This window comes from Triturus cristatus, chromosome 7, assembly GCF_964204655.1.
Source record: "Triturus cristatus chromosome 7, aTriCri1.1, whole genome shotgun sequence".
In the NCBI taxonomy this organism is placed as follows: Eukaryota; Metazoa; Chordata; class Amphibia; order Caudata; family Salamandridae; genus Triturus; species Triturus cristatus.
Window position 1 is genome coordinate 1,782,364,465 of NC_140590.1, and position 16,200 is coordinate 1,782,380,664.

General features: G+C 43.8%; 1 protein-coding gene across 1 annotated transcript in view; it reads right to left on the reverse strand.

Moving 5' to 3' along the window:
• The window catches only part of LOC146813101 (putative DBH-like monooxygenase protein 2), a 138,608-nt gene that overhangs the window by 39,226 nt on the left and 83,182 nt on the right, over positions 1-16,200 (reverse strand). The window contains exons 7-8 of the mRNA XM_085620075.1: positions 10,389-10,555; positions 3,758-3,849 (exon numbers count right to left, since the gene is read on the reverse strand). Of these exons, the coding sequence (XP_085476201.1) occupies positions 3,758-3,849; positions 10,389-10,555 (259 nt within the window). The remainder of the gene's footprint in view (positions 1-3,757; positions 3,850-10,388; positions 10,556-16,200) is intronic.

Sequence of the window (16,200 nt, forward strand, 5' to 3'; positions counted from 1 at the left end):
AGTCAAACGGGTGTTCAAAGCGAGCACACCTGTCTGTGGTTTCCCTGGGGACTATGTAAAATACACGCCCAGATGCCAATATTCTAGAACCCTCTTCCATCAACTCTTGTACCCACCCTGACAACTTCAGACTAGATTGGCAAGTTCTACAGAAACCATTGTATGCTAGTCAATGAGGGACACCGAATAAGGCAGCAGGGCAAACTCTCAAAACAGAATGTCTGCAGTGTGAACTTTCAAATACAATTACATTTTTATTTCTTGACCGCTCATAAATATGCTCATTGTGATGAGCCCATTTTGTACTCCAGAAGGGAATCCTGATAATGCCACCAAATCCAATTCTCAGAATATCAAATAATGTGACAGCGGCCATGGCCTGGCCCCCCCCTATTGTGTTCATAAACGTGTTACCCATCTGCAAAAGACCATATTTTGTTTTGTATAATGGGTTTAATTTCAAAAGACTTAGCACAGTTTCATCAAGGCATTCTTAGTCTGGTTCAGGAATCGACCATCATCATGAGGCAAAAGCAGCATTTACAAGTGAACCCCTCTTATGACATTTGCTTTCATCTAGAAAATATTCCTTTAATCTACATAAAGATAAACTACTGTGGGGTAAGGGCACAGCATTCAGTTATTTTCTCCTCATCGAGTATCTAACAGTTGCCATGTTACCCTGACAGCACAACCTGAAATTTTGAACCTCCCCAGGGTTGATGTAGACTACCAAACTGAAGTCTGGAATAAGAAATAGTAGAAAAAGTGAACTAAGAGGGAAACAGCCTTTACCACAAATCCTTCACTGTGTGCCTTTACCATGCAGGAAGGTAACACCCAGGTGCATTTTGTACCTTTTCCTCACAGTACTTTACCACACAGGTAAGATTTTTTTTTAAATAACATCTCCCGTTCCGCAGTGCCACTCGGTGCTCCGGCGGCCGCGGACCCACAATCTTCCTGTGGTGGTGCCGTCCGTGACCAAGGGTTGGCCCTAGTATGCTTAAAAAGTTATCCCTCAAGGTGGAGGCACACTCCGGATCGCTCAGGTCCCCACCTGACAGCCTCTACATTATCTGCTGCGACGCGTTTCAAGCATTTCGCTCTTCTTCTAAGGCAGCCATGATCAAATAGCAAACAGCCACCAGCATATCACCACCACAGGAAGATTGTGGGTCCGCGGCCGCCGGAGCACCGAGTGGCACTGCGGAACGGGAGATGCCTGGCGATATTTATGTATTCCCCATTTGACTTTGTTTCCTCGACTTTGATTGTTTTTATTATTGAAAATTATAGCACCTCACCTGGATATATATATTCGTGGGAACTACCAGCCCCAGAATTCATCATGATTATAATCAAGGAGTAATAAACATAAATAAGGGGATATGCTGGTGGCTGTTTGCTATTTGATTTCATCATGGCTGCCTTAGAAGAGCGAAATGCTTGAAACGCGTCGCAGCAGATAATGTAGAGGCTGTCAGGTGGGGACCTGAGCAATCCTGAGTGTGCCACCACCTTGAGGGGTAACTATATATATATATATATATATATATATTCACTGAAAAAACCATAGGTTTCACACATGTTATAGTTAGCTGTACATTTCACTCGTAAAAAACCAATGAAATTCCCCCGTTATAGTTAGTGCAGGCAACTATAACTCACGCGACCGCAATCCTCTGCTGATGCCAATACTGTATTTAGACACTTATTTGCCCATGTCTTCTTCCATTAAATTTTAGCTATACATATATTACAAATTTTTTTTTTTTTTCATAAAGACACATATGTCATCAGCAGAAGATTGCGGTCGCGTGAGTTATAGTTGCCTGCACTAACTATAACGGGGGAATTTCATTGGTTTTTTACGAGTGAAATGTACAGCTAACTATAACATGTGTGAAACCTATGGTTTTTTCAGTGAATTTGCAAGGTTTTTTAAATGCTTATTCCTAACTATAATGTGTGTGAAACCTATGGTTTTTTCAGTGAATTTGTACGGTTTTTTAAATGCTAAGTTACTTTACGCCATTCGTGGCGTGCGCGCCCAGTTAACGCAGTTCGTTCCGTGCGCGCACAGTGCGCTTCGCGCACCATGCGCGCACAGTGAGCACGCGGTGCGCTTCGCGCGCCCACTTTACGCAGTTAGTGCCGTGCACGCACGGTGGTCACGCAGTGCGCTGCGCGCACCGCGTGCCCACGTTATGCGGGATGGGCCATGTACGCACGATGCGCTTCGCACACCGTGCGCACATGGGGGACATATTATGCACATCTTTGTGAAATGTATTCTTTGTAAATTTCATTAAGGTGATATGCCGTGCACAAATGGTGCCCTTCAGGCACCATTTGCACACGGGGTGGGGATAATGTGGATAATTTTTTATTTTTAAAATTTTTACCGTACGCGTACTCGGCGATTTTCCGAAAAAAAAATATTTTTTTTTGGGCTTGGGGGTTGTTTGGGGACCCCTATATCAAGCCTGGGTGGTTAGGATCTCAAGAAACTGCCTCTTTAGACATTTTTTGCCTTCTTTTTTGCTGCTCAACTCCGAGAGCGAGAGAGAAAATGGCGGCCGCCGCTTCCTGGTTTCGACCGATTCGAATGTTTACTAAGATCTAAGAGCCAATCAAAAATCGCGCTCGCGCACGCCACCGTACGCGTACGGTAAGCTTACGGTAAGCGCACGGTAAACGCACCGTAAGCTGCCACAGATATATATATATTAATTTAAAGGCTATTTTCTCAGAATCTACTGAACAGATTTACACCAAACCTACAAAAGGCACTTCCTTGACCTGAGGACTACCACTCTGCCAAATTTCAAGTAATTCTGTTCAGCCGTTCGGGCTGTAGCTGTGTCTAAAGGTCCTATGGAAAAATGCATGGGAAAAACGCGTTTTGGGACCCCCCTTTTATCTCAGCCCCCGCTTGACGAATCCCCCTGAGACTTTCAGGGTAGGAGCGGAGCGTAGCGCCCCACCTATTTTGAAAAATGCGAGGATTCGTCGACCGGCGCCAAAGTTATTCAAAATAGAATGTTGCGGATTTCCTATGGAAACGTGGTCCTAACTATAACTACCTACTGGCGACCGCCAGTAGGATTATATATATATATATATATATATATATATATATATAGCAAAATAGTCACTTAAATAAACAAAGGTTAAAATAACATTCTAGTCGAGTAAAAAAAAAAAAAAAAGACTAGATCGCAGAATTTACTATAACTTGTGACCCGCCATGCACAGCTTATTGCCTGCTTCCAACTCCCTGCAGGCAGCCAACCCCACACTGCGTTTTTATGTGTAGCTGGTGGTTGGCCACAGCTTTGCCTGCCACCAGGCCCTGTGGCTAAACCCCAGCATGCAGCCGACTGCACACCATTCACAGACTTTGGCAAACGCAGTGTAGGGTTGGACTTCGAGCCCGGGGTTCCCCATGCCCTGGGGCAAAAACGTGTGTATGTATATATATATACACACACAAAAAATATATAGGTGTGTTTCTATATCTACATTTAAAATGCTTATGGTTAAGAACCACAAGGTAATGGGCATGCTTTCCAAAGCTTAACTGGTAGCAAAGGCATGCGCGATATCGGACATGCTTCCTAAGAGGGCTTCTCCGAACTAATAATAAATGAAAACCCTGCCTTACAGATACCAGCCACACCCAAGACAATGTGTAACATTCCTTATTGGTGCTCCAGTGTTTATAGGCCTATCAAAGGTTTATTCAGCTTACCTGTACTGAACTATCTGCACAGCAGTTGCAGTCATGTGAGTATGGAGAAGGCTGGCAAACACCTGCATATCTGGAACCTCCTCACCAGCCAGCTAGAACATTAGATAGAAGACACAGGGAATAATGTTGAAAATCAGCTTCTCATTCACTTTGGCTTCACAAAAACAAGGGAGATTGCAGTGAATAATAAAGATGTATGTAAAGGTTTGCAGCCTATTCAAAAAGGTACATTTGGTCATGAAAATATGTATGTCTGAATTAAACTTTGATGTCTCTACTGAAGTATTCACGAAGGAATGCAGGGCAGATGGAATCCCATTTAAAGAGGTGCTCTGTACCAGAGAGCAGGGCTGCCCATCGCTGAAAGCCCCAGTCAGAGTGGAAAGTGGGGTTTTGAGCAGTGGTTTGAAGATGTGGTTTGAAGGCGTGGTTTGAAATGTAGGTTTGGGAATGCCACATAGATCCTATTAGCTGTGTGGAGTACTCTGCTATGGAGAACTCCCTACAGCAGGAAAAGTACCCCACTTTAAAGGGTCACAAGGCCTTCCCAGGAGTATACCTGAACTCATCGCCTGCCACCGCTTTCCAGGCATAAACTAGGAATGTTTTGAGAAAAGAAAAGAGTAGAAAAAATACATGCATTCAGCGGTGGCGATCTCTGCACATTTTTTTCTACTTTGTTTTGGAACAGGCCCTTTGTCTAGAGTGAGTAAGGAAGATTGACTTTTAATCTACCTTCCTGCAAGTATATTCGAAAGGAGTACTTAGGATAGGTCAGTAATGAAAGAAACAAGTTGGATAGGTTCAAAAGTTTCAAAAGATATTAAAAAAATATTTCATCAAAATGACAAGCATTTCAAAGATTGATATTTCATTCAGAAGGTTCAAAAGTGGTACCATTCAAGAAGCAATATAACAGATGCATTTACATAGGTAATGTTTATAACAAACTTGTGAATTATGGGGCAGGAGAGCGATTAATAATTATGCAATCTAAATGTTGGTGCCACCTTCAAATTACAAGTTTAAAATCAAACCGTCTATTCTTCATATCATTCTTCTGAAGTGGATTAAAGTGGCACTTGTCTGTTCAAAATACACAAGGGCGGGTAGGGTAACTCAGTGGGTAATGTGCTTTCTGCAGAGATACTTATGCATTCCGAAAAGCGCATGCAGATATACCAGTGGTGTGGTCTCCCTCTAACCGACAAGACATGTTTCCCACAAGGTGACCATGGAGATTGTTTAAATACGAGGTCAGAATGGCACTAACTCAATGACACAGGATTTTGATTTTTCCTGCCCTCCCCACTCATCTACCAGTACCAATATAGACTCCTATCGGCAAACAGAATGTGACACGTGAAAGAGCTTATTTAAATCAGGTGTTGCACTAATGCGTTCTGCACATCGTGACTCTGCCCAAAAATATCCCTCTGCACGTTTTCACATTCTCATATTCGAACATCAGGGTTGGTGGCTTTATGTCCAGCAATTTCAGAACAGTGTCAAGCAATGCACTTTTAGCTAAAGGAGTCAAACATGAGGTGGTGGAGCAGTGTAATTCAGTGCCCTGTCCCTTTATATACAACTTGTATACTTGATGTGGATTTAACTGTATTAAACTGAACAATTTATTAATCACTTGTAGTGAGTGGCTATGTATACATGCAGATTAGTCACCCACATATTTAGTGGAATTATAATAATTGTAGTTGTCATAGAAGGGAATGCATAATCTTAAATATACTCCATTATGTCAACAGTACTCCTCTAGAATTTACTTTGAATCTAATGTTGGCCTAACTAGTAACCAGGTCTGAGTTGCATTTTCATAAAGTCTTGCAGGTGCCTTTATCTGTTCTCTGCTGGTGTCTTATTATTGGCCTTGGTAAGTTTGAATAGTCTAATTGTGTATTATATTGGAATAGTAGACTACTGAACTTTTAAACGTTAGCTTCGGAAAATAAGGACTAATGGTGGGAGAGAATCTCCTGTATCCAACAGACTAGATTGATGTTACATCCAAGGGTGCCAGGATGGTTACACATTTGATTGAGAGCTTCGAAACCAGACAGTCCACCTGTGACCAGAGAACATTGAATTCAAATAGGCTCATTTGGTGGAAACTGATATGAAAAAGCCTTTTAGAATCTTCTTTCATCCTTTATTTGTGCAGTCTTTAGAACGGTTGAGCTGACCCAGTCTTGATGTCTGCGAGAAGACTTGTCTCTGCTGATTTCTCTTGCCCAGAGTGTTAGAATTCATGCTTGAGCACTCATACTTTCAAACCTTAAACTTGGTTTATCTGCCTTCTCCTTTTGATGTTCTATTTAGAAGAGAGAAGTACCTTTATGGAACCTGCTTTGACGACATTTTGCTTGCAGTATGTCATTTTATTTTGAATATTTTTTCTGATTATATATAAATTCAGATTACTAAGGGCCTCATGTAGGTAAATAAATTTTACCGGTTCATAAATACCGAGCCGTACCGAATCGGTAAATTAGAACCGGTAAGTTATATGTAGGTAAAAATTCGGTAACAGTTACCGATTCGGTAACAGTCGGTAAACACGAATCGGAATTCACCGAATCGGTAAATACCGAGGTGGTATTTAGCGAATCGGAAAATACCGAGGATACTACCACCTTCCCTTAACTGAGTAGCCAATATCACAATCATGTCATCACAGAAGGTCTCTCAGGCGTGAATAGGGGACCCCATACCACAAAGATCAGCTTAGTGAAATCACATCACAGGAGCATCAGGAGTCTCCTCGCAGGAAGGCTCGTCTTCGCTCTGAATAATAAACATGATGTCTGAGCTATGAAAAGCACCAACTGTCAGGTATGTGCAGCTGCGCGTGTGCCATGGCTAAATCGTGGGTCGAACAACCTAGAGTGGAAAACATGCATTGTGTAACATTCCAGACTGTGTCACAGCATGTACAGACCAAGGTCGCTGCGCAGAGCTTGGGATGGGAACAACAGAATGCACTCGTCTGAAGGAAGTCTCGAGTCAGCAGTTTATTCAAGAAAGAACATGTAAACGCAGTGTCGTGTGCAAAGACACAAATATGGCTACATAACATTCAACGTGGTTATGCCAACTGAACAATGCATGTACGTATTCAGGGAGAACTCACTACACGCCCCCTTGAGCGAAGCAATATGTAATAGGCAAGAAAAGAGAGAACGCAGAGTTCAGTTTCGTCAGAGCAGAACAGGGCGTAACCAATGCAGCGCCAAAGTCCTACAGTCCAATTAATTGCAGCATACAATTCCAAAAAACACAATGCAAGTATAGTAAAAAACTCAAGCAGACCATTAGGAAGAGAAACACGAGAAATAAAAGATATAAATGTTGCGCCAGGGTGCTGTCCAGTAGCACAGGCGCAATGGACGACAATCCAGTTAATCCATGAATGTATAGGCAGCATATGTGGCCACGGCTTCCAACAAGCAATCGTTTCCAGGGCCACTAAAAGTCTCAGCCATCCAATTGAGTAAAGAAAAGGAACATACGTGTTCTCCAACCAACGGAGCCTCCAGCACAATCAGAGGGCACCCGGAATGTTCCTCCAAATAGCTCATGGACAAGAAGTCGTAGGCTGCCGCTGAGATGTCCCAATTACCCAGGATACCATGCGCCGCTCCACACGCCATGATCCGGACACCAGAACAGGACAACTCGTGAGACACTAAGGGCCGCATCAGTCGATCGAAATCCGGCACCGGAGACACCATGTTGGTCAAGCACAAATCCAGAGGCCATTCAAAGGGACAATCCAGGCAGTGTAATACAGGTTGTACGCAGGTGAAGTAGGAATACCTGAAGGATAATCCATAAGCCAGGCTCAAAGTCGCCAATGGCAAAGTACCATAGAAGTCAAGCATCCTATCACGAAGAAGATGCAGACGGGACAGGTGCTCGTGTGGCACAGAAGGAGCAGCCATTCCGGAGTATGAAGAGTGAAAGCAGCACACCTGCCACCAGCGCCAGAAGCAGCGGAACACCTCCAAAGATGCTCGAGAACAGTGAATGAACAAATGCCGGAATTACACCAAAAATACTTTGGAAAGGTCACGAGACCCGAGCCCCACATGTTAAAAAAAATTGAGCCAGGCCGGTCGTGGACGAGGCATTGATAATACTTTGGATCAAAGAGCCGAAATGCAGGGGGAGGTCAGTATTCAGAGGCGCCTGTTCCTCAGTGCGCGTAGTAGCAACGTGAAGGACAAATATTTCACGAGAGGAAGTCAAAGGCACCTCTTTGTGGGACAATGGCGCTCTATTCTGCTCAACTTGTTGGACTCTGCTTTCAAGGTTGGAATCGAAGGCCAGATGGAAACATCCCGCCGCCCATGCGGGGGTGGAAAAAGAACAGTATAGCAGCAGACAACTTCATGCGAGACAGTTATGTACGGGATTACCACTCACATCCCGCAGCAAACTTCATCATTCATAATTAAATGAATACCGTTTGCAAGCACAGTGAAAGAAGGTGTAATCACAGGCACTGGGATACCTCGTAGGACGCACGCCAAAATCGGGGCTTGTACATTGCATGCGCCGTGTACTTGCATGTGCCTATTGTCTCATGTATGAATCCTAGAAGTGAGAGTGCTAGAGCCAATATCTATAACGGCTTAGGCCTTCTCCATGTTTGCTTGGTCAATAGCTCTCAGTCTGGAAGCCGCCTCACTGTGCGACAACTTGCAGACCTCGTTGTAAATAGCATACGCGCACCTTTTGGTTCTGCCACCCACGGGACCATTCACAACATCATTCCATTCGGTATGCACATTGATGGAGTGGGTTGACTTCCTGATCCTGTAGATGTGCTCTGTGTCAGCTGGTGGACAGAGTGGGATATGTGTGTCCCATCAATGCAGCCAATATAATGGTGGTAGAAATTCCTGAAGGAACGGGACAGGCAACTCTGGGATACACCACCCACCGCAGCTGTCACCACCTGAGAAATGCCGGATGCCAGCAGATGTGGGCTGCAGAGCACCTGTACATGTGGGGGTATGGCGTGCGCCCTTCTTATTGGCTGGTCCAGGAGTGGGTGCGGGTCCCTGATTGAGTCCATGATGGTTTGGGGGTGTAGCCTGTGCCTCTCATGTATCTCTGCATCAGTCAGCTGGAATAGTGTGATGCGCTGTCTGTGGATGCGTTCCTTCCGTCGCCAAACCCTCAGTCCTGCTGCCTGTAGACGTAGGCGCCTTGCAATGACGTACATTGCTGCCAGGGTGTCCACGCTGTTGCATTTTGGGATTGCTTAGCTGCACTGTTGTTGGTTACCACCTGCTTTCAATCCGTGTTAATTACCGACTCTTATTTACCGATTTTCTTGGATTTCTTAATTACCGAGTGCTCCTACATGTCATTTTGATTTTTACCACTTCATATTTACCACTTCATATTTACCGATTCGTTAATTATGTATTCGGTAACTATGAATCGGTATTTACAGCCTCATATTTACCGAAAAGTGGTTTTTGGACTCCTACATCTCACTTGTCTGAATACCGGTCGGTAACGGCATATTTACCGAAAATCGGCCGTTACCGACCGGTATTTCGCTACCTACATGAGGCCCTAAACCTTTATGGTTTGGATTTCTTCCATTCTGTTCTTGTAGAGCCATATTGGTTTCACTGTACTTGAAATGTATTGCTGATGTTAGCTTCTTTTTTACACTTCAAGTCAACACTATGTCCATACAGCCAGTGGGGGATTCTCTTTGATGACTTTACTAAGAGACGGAGATTCAAGTAACCCTGCTGTATCAGTGGCAATGGTAATTCCTCCCTCATTACCAATTTAATGGAATTACAAATCACCCCCCCAGGTAGGGGATGTCATACCCCTGATAGGAATTTATTAGGTGTGATAGTTGTGGCTATTGCAGTTTTGCTAATGTAGGGCATTACAAATGGAAATTCGGGGATTACTGTCCCAAAATGTGCATGTTCTGGTATTTTATGGCATTTGTCAGCATTTTGGCCTGACAGGATTTAATTCCAGTGGTTGGACTTTGACAGCCAGTAATTACCGGGTGTGGTAAACGCTGGCTAAGTTATAATTACAATACCTGTGCAAACATTTTGGTGTATTGGACCATTTGTAAGGAGGGCTTCCATGTAATGTTCGTAGGTGGAGATTGAACAAACATCACAAGGTGTTCCTGTCCTATGGTTAGGGGATTCCTCTAGTAATAGGTGTTGCAATAGCTAACGCGCATGACAACTATGATGTAGTAAAACTCTGATGTATATGCCTTCAAAACATATATATGTCCTGATTAACAATGATTGCTGCACGAGTAGGTGTGACATGTGATTCTTGTAGTACTCCTGCCTTGCTCATGAATTTCAAGAGTAAGTCAGGAATACATCAAATTTACTCTAATTCAGGACTACTCCAAGTGTAAGTTACAGCAAACTGTCTACAACCCAGTACCCATCTGAGAGCAGGTATTTCAGTCCCACAGAGCAACAAATTAGCAATGTCTTTGCCAACACAATTTCTAATGTTCAATGAAGACATCATTGTAATGGACAATGAGCAATAGACATTTCACTGGATAATGAAGGTTAATTAGGTTAAGACATGTATGCACCTGACTGAAACCTGCAGTTTTGCAGATGGAGTAAAGGTTGAATGATTGAGCCCTCGGAGGGATAACGGTATAAGCTTCCGGTGCAATCCCCGTCATAAGAATCCCAACATCATGCTCTCTCAGGACTGTGGTGTAATGGATCCGGATACCAGAGCTGTCAACAAGTCCTGGAGGAAAAGAGACAACAGTTCTATTAATAAAACAATTGTACTACATTGATAGCACAACTTTGAGTTAATATAAGCATTACATGCTCCTAAAATGATCCATTGAAAGGTTGCACATATTTCCAATTCAATCATCTCTAGTGCGACATACAAAACACGTTGCATTCTAGGGTTATTATGGCTTCCTAGGATATGGACACTGTGTCTGTAGGCACACAAAGGGCTGCCTGCTTCTACTTGGAACCAGGTCTGCTCAACGTAAATTAAATAAGCGGTCCAGAGCCGATATTAGAATTCAACCTGAATCAGATACTGCAAATACAGACTAAAGGCAGAGACGGCTACCTAGATGGGCAAAGATTTATATTCTGCTTCATCGTAGGAAAACTTAAGGCCTTCCTGTCTGAGTGCAGGGACATGCCTGTAAACATAATCAGGCGCTTTATAAACCAGATTATTAATATTATTAAGTGTGGAGAGCGGACTCAGGGTTTGATGGGCAGGGTACTTCGTGACGGATTACCCTGTCCGCAAAACTCTTAATCAGGCCCATAGTTACACAATGTCTTTTCAAATTGTTCATATGAGGAATTGCTTGATCTGTGAAGAGACTATGGATTGCTTTCCATTTCTTGAGTTGAACTTCTCTGCAAAACGTATGCTTCCTCCTCATTTAGATATGGCAGATATTAGGACACCCCGTAACACAAAAGAATCCGTCATAAATGCAGGACAACTACGATAAATTGCTTCCAAAGGCATACGATTACTTGAGTACCTTTAATTCATAGTGCAAATTTAAAAATGATATACCAAAACAGCAGTGTTATATTTAAACATACGCCCAGATTTACTAAGCTCTTGCATTTCCATTGCATCATGCAGAGTGACGCAATGTCTTCAGTGAGAATTACCAAGTCACACAAAGCCACCTTGCTTGGCTCTGCATGGCCCAGTAAAAAAAAAAGTAACGCAAGGCCGCACAAACCGTTGTCTTGAATCTCTGCATTTGAGGTGGTGTTCCATGGGTGGAATGTGGGCATAACGCATCCACCAATGGATCTCAGCTCATTACCAGACTTACTAAGTTTATTAAATCTGGTAATGCGTCCAAGGGATATTCAATATCTACAGAGACGTAGAGGTGAAATCGTTACCTGTTAGTCATTACTTTCACTTTCTATGTGTACATTCTGCAGCACACGGAGAAGGAGGAAAATGTCTGAGGATTATTTTTGTGCAGCACGGGTGTCTACATTGGCGCTAGGCAGCACTCAGTGTGGCAGCATAGACAGAGCAGGATTACGCCATATCTTAGTAAATGTGCACCTTCCAGCTCCCTCTATTTAATGCAGCGCAGCAAGTTGTTTTGCTGTGTTGCAACAGAGGTTAGTAAATCTGGGTCTAAATGTGCAGCAAAAAAGGGGACAAGAAACCAACACAAATAAAGAACAAAACATAACAAATTTCAACATATACATTACTTAGTAGAAGGAGTATAGATAATAAGGTAGCAAGAACTCTGGGGCATATTTATGGGGAAGTGGCTTAATGCTACACTCTGCTACTTCTAAAACACAGGGCTGCACAGTATTTACAAGGAGACCGTGCCGCCCTGCATTTTCCCCTGCGCTGGCGCTAATTTAGCCGCTCAATCTGAATTTCTACAGCCCTAATCTCAACAGTCCATAAAGGCATGCTGAATAAACATTTTATTATGTTTTCTACTTCTCCATTGGACAGTTTAGCTGACTCAAAGGCTTATTTTTCGTGGAAGAGTTTTTGGGGTAGAGGAAACGACATACACTTTATAGAATAGACTACAAGATAAAGAATATTTAGTTCCAACAAGGGGGCATTCCAAAATAGTTTCAAGCAATGTATTCATGTTTGCGATTCCAGTTATGAGGCAAGTAAAAAGTGCCTTGTGAGGACAGAAGAATCAGGACATTATGATAAGGGTGACAAGTAATCAGAAAGGAAGGGCAGGGGCGATTGGAGGCTGTTAGCAATTAGGTTTCTGGTTGGCAGAGGTATGCACCCTGGCCAAGCAGGAATCACACTCCTCGTCAGGATAGGTAACAGTATAACACAAGAGCCCACAAGGATAGAGTTTTTGGAAAAGGATACATGTTTGAGCTCTCTAAATCAATAACCCATCCACTGAAAAAAACAAACATGTCCTAATAATACGCTCTCCAACTAGAGAGCCAATCACCTGTAGTGGAGTGATTTCTCAATTCCAGGTGACCGATCTTTCCCAGTCAGTGTAATTAGGACCACAAGGGCATTTGTCTAAAAGTAATGGGATGGCCTCACACAGCCCCTGGGTGTCCTGCTTCATCATCGGCCATCCAGCATTCGCCAGAGAATCCTCTAATGGTGAAAGTTCCCTGTCAGAAGTCTCAAAAGAGTAAGGGATCCACTTAAAAATCCCTATCACCTGCCTAGCCTGAAAAACTATTGGAATGGTGGTGAACGAATGATTAAAAAGAAGTAGGACACATGAGGCTATATTAGGCAGCTCATATCCACAATGGTTGACATCTCAGCCCTGAAAAGGCCCTCTACAGGATTCAGGACTTTCCTTAGGACCTGAACTCTATTATTCCTATTTAGATCTCTAGTCATATGCTCATACAGTCCTTACACATGCATACACACAGTACCAGATACTAATTGCGGTTTACTCAAAAATTGGGATTTCCGCCTTTTTTGCCTGAGGTCCTTAGAAACATTCTTATACATAAACACTGAAATTACTGAGAAAAACTGAAAGATCAAAATAAAATGTTTTAGGAGCCAAACCCTGTAAATAGTGGGTGGGATAAAATGTTGTATTTATGGTAAGCTACCATGTGCCAACTTTGGTCAAATTTGTGACATCACAGCATGATGCATCACATTGTGCCTTTTTGTTCGGTGGATAGGTCACAACACAGCCTAAATTATCCTGTGCTCACCCTCTGGAAGCTTGGCACAGAGCAGTCAGGCTTAACTTAAGATGCAATGGGTAAGTATTTGTACAACACTTCAAATAGTGAAACAGTGAAAACACCCCACAAAACGTATCCACACAAGTTTAGAAAAGTAGAACTTAATTTAATAAACAAAAGACCAAAACTCGAAAACTCCAATGTTTAGAGGTTGAGACATGAATTGTTAAAGGTTAAATGCAAATAGAGCTTAGAACCAGTAAGCTCCCAAAAGAATAAACTGGTTGCGCCAGACCGGGACAACATCAAGAGTTCAGGCCGATTTCGATGGAGCGCAGACCAGATACAGGGATCACCCTAGGCTTGCTGAAAAAAAGTACCTTTGTTTGCGTCGACAGATGTTGGGCGTCAGTGATCCCCACACAGTTGGGGTGATGCACCCGATTTTTCCACAAGACAGCAGTGATGCGACAGCTCCAGGAGCTATGCACCGGTTCCGAGGTTCAGCGGTTTCGAATGAGATTGTTCCAAAAGCGATGCAATCTTTTTCCCTCAACAGCTGTGATGCGTAGATTCTGTTCTCGCAGCAGAGGATGCATCAGTTCTGCTGGAGCAAACTCCTAGGTCCACTTACAAGGGTCCAGGACTGGGGTGGTAACTCTTGGTAGGACAGACTCACAAGCAGTAGAGTCAAAGTGTTGAAGCACGAGGATTGTAAGTCTTGTGTCCCTGAGACTTAAAAACAGGAGGGCAGCCAGCAAGCTGTTGGTCACTCTCGGTTCAAGTGATGCAGGTCCATCTCCTCACCAAGGCAAGAGAGTAGCTGGCAACAGAGCAACACAAGACAGGAGTTCTGCAAACAACAGTCCATCAGAGTGGCAGTCCTTTAGCAGCACATCAGTTCTTCCTGGCAGAGTGGTCAGATGTTCAGAAGTGAACTGCAGTCATGGTGTCATAGGTCCAGTACTCATACCCAGTTGTGCCTTTGAAGTGGGGGGCGACTTCAAAGAAAGCTTTGAAGTGCACAGAGGTCCACCCTTACTGCCCTGGCTCCAGACTAACTGCAGGGGGATATGCAGTCCTTTGTGTGTGGACAGGACATAGCCTATTCAGGTGCTAGTGTGAGCCTGAGCCCTGGTTCTCCCTCCATTTCTCCCAGGAAGATCCAGCAGTCACACCTAAAGCCCTTTATGTGTGGCTGTCTAGAGGGAATACACAAAGCCCAGCTGCCACCCAACCCATACTGAACAGAGACAGGTAGCAGGCACCAAATGGCCAACATACTCCCAATTTCGTTTTTCACTAATAAGACATGCAAAACTTAAGGGTCCTGCCTTTCACATTGCATCCTGCCCTGAGGTTTATACAGGGCCTATCTTAGGGGTGACTGGTATGTATAAAATGGGAATGTTCGGGCCTGGCAAGAGTATCTTGCCAAGTCAAGATGACCATGTAAAACTGCGTACACAGTCTCTGCAGTGGCAGGCCTGAGACACGGTTAAGGGTCTATTTAAGTGGGTGGCAAAATCAGTGCTGCATGCCCACTAGCAGCACTTCATTTACAAGCCCTGGGCACATGTAGAGCACTTTACTTAAGTAAATTATACATGCAAATTGTGTATGAGCCAATACTATCACATGAGCCTGCCACTGCAAACTGAAAGGGCAGTGTTTCAAACTGCTACCTTGACTTTGTCATTACTAACGACAAAGGGGCAACTTATTTTACAGTATATATGTCAGGCTGCCCTACAGCAGGCCTACAGAGTCCTACGCTAGGGAGCAATATATTCCCAAGAAATAAATATGATTTAATATGCCATTCCAGCAACACCTCCAAATTGTGATTTTGCTGGTGAAGGTCAACACAGGGTTAAACGGCTTACACTTAAATCCATCTACCTCTTGAATGAGATCACCCAACAAGGTCAAGTAAGATATCAAATTATTGGGGATAATAAGCCCAACTTGATGGCCAGATCAGATTTAAATTCAACATTAAAGTTGCGCATCCCTGCACTTCATAGAGGGGTTTCTGGCCACCTGCGGAGACATGTGAATGACTCCCAGGCTCGGGGACAATGGCATTAGCCACAGAGCGAGGTATTACATACTTCCACAGTAAAGCTACAAGGGGTGCTTGATCAAAGGCTGCTTCATAGCTGGAGACACCCTTGTAGGGCCACTGTTTACAACATCCCCAAGCAGGAGGCCTTTTGTTCCTGCAGACAACTAGGAGACAGGTGCAAGAGGCAGAAACCAGTGCTAGAACAGGTTCCCATGTGCGTGTAACCCACTAGCAGCCACACCCCTAAAGTGGACTGCTGTGCTCCTGATGAGCAAGGAAGGGTCGGGCCAGCCTAGAAGGTGCTAGAAGGGGGTACTCCAGAATAGCCAGGTGCCACACATCACATGAACTTTGTCACTAGAGAGAAAGTGACCCAGTACTCAATTGGCTAGGGACCATGTGGCCCTCTTGGGACATGTTTCTGGGATAAATGGGGCACCCAAGGCACCCTACCGTTAGTACACATTTGAAGATGAGGGCCAAAGAAATGTTGACCTGCTGACCTTCACTTGTGCAAAAATAGGCTCCACCACCAAGATGACTGCACCTGCTGAACTTTTGGGCTAGTGAGCTGAGACATTGCTTCCTGACCCTGGCAAAACTGGATTTCCCTGCTTCTCCAACTCCAGGATCTACAAGGA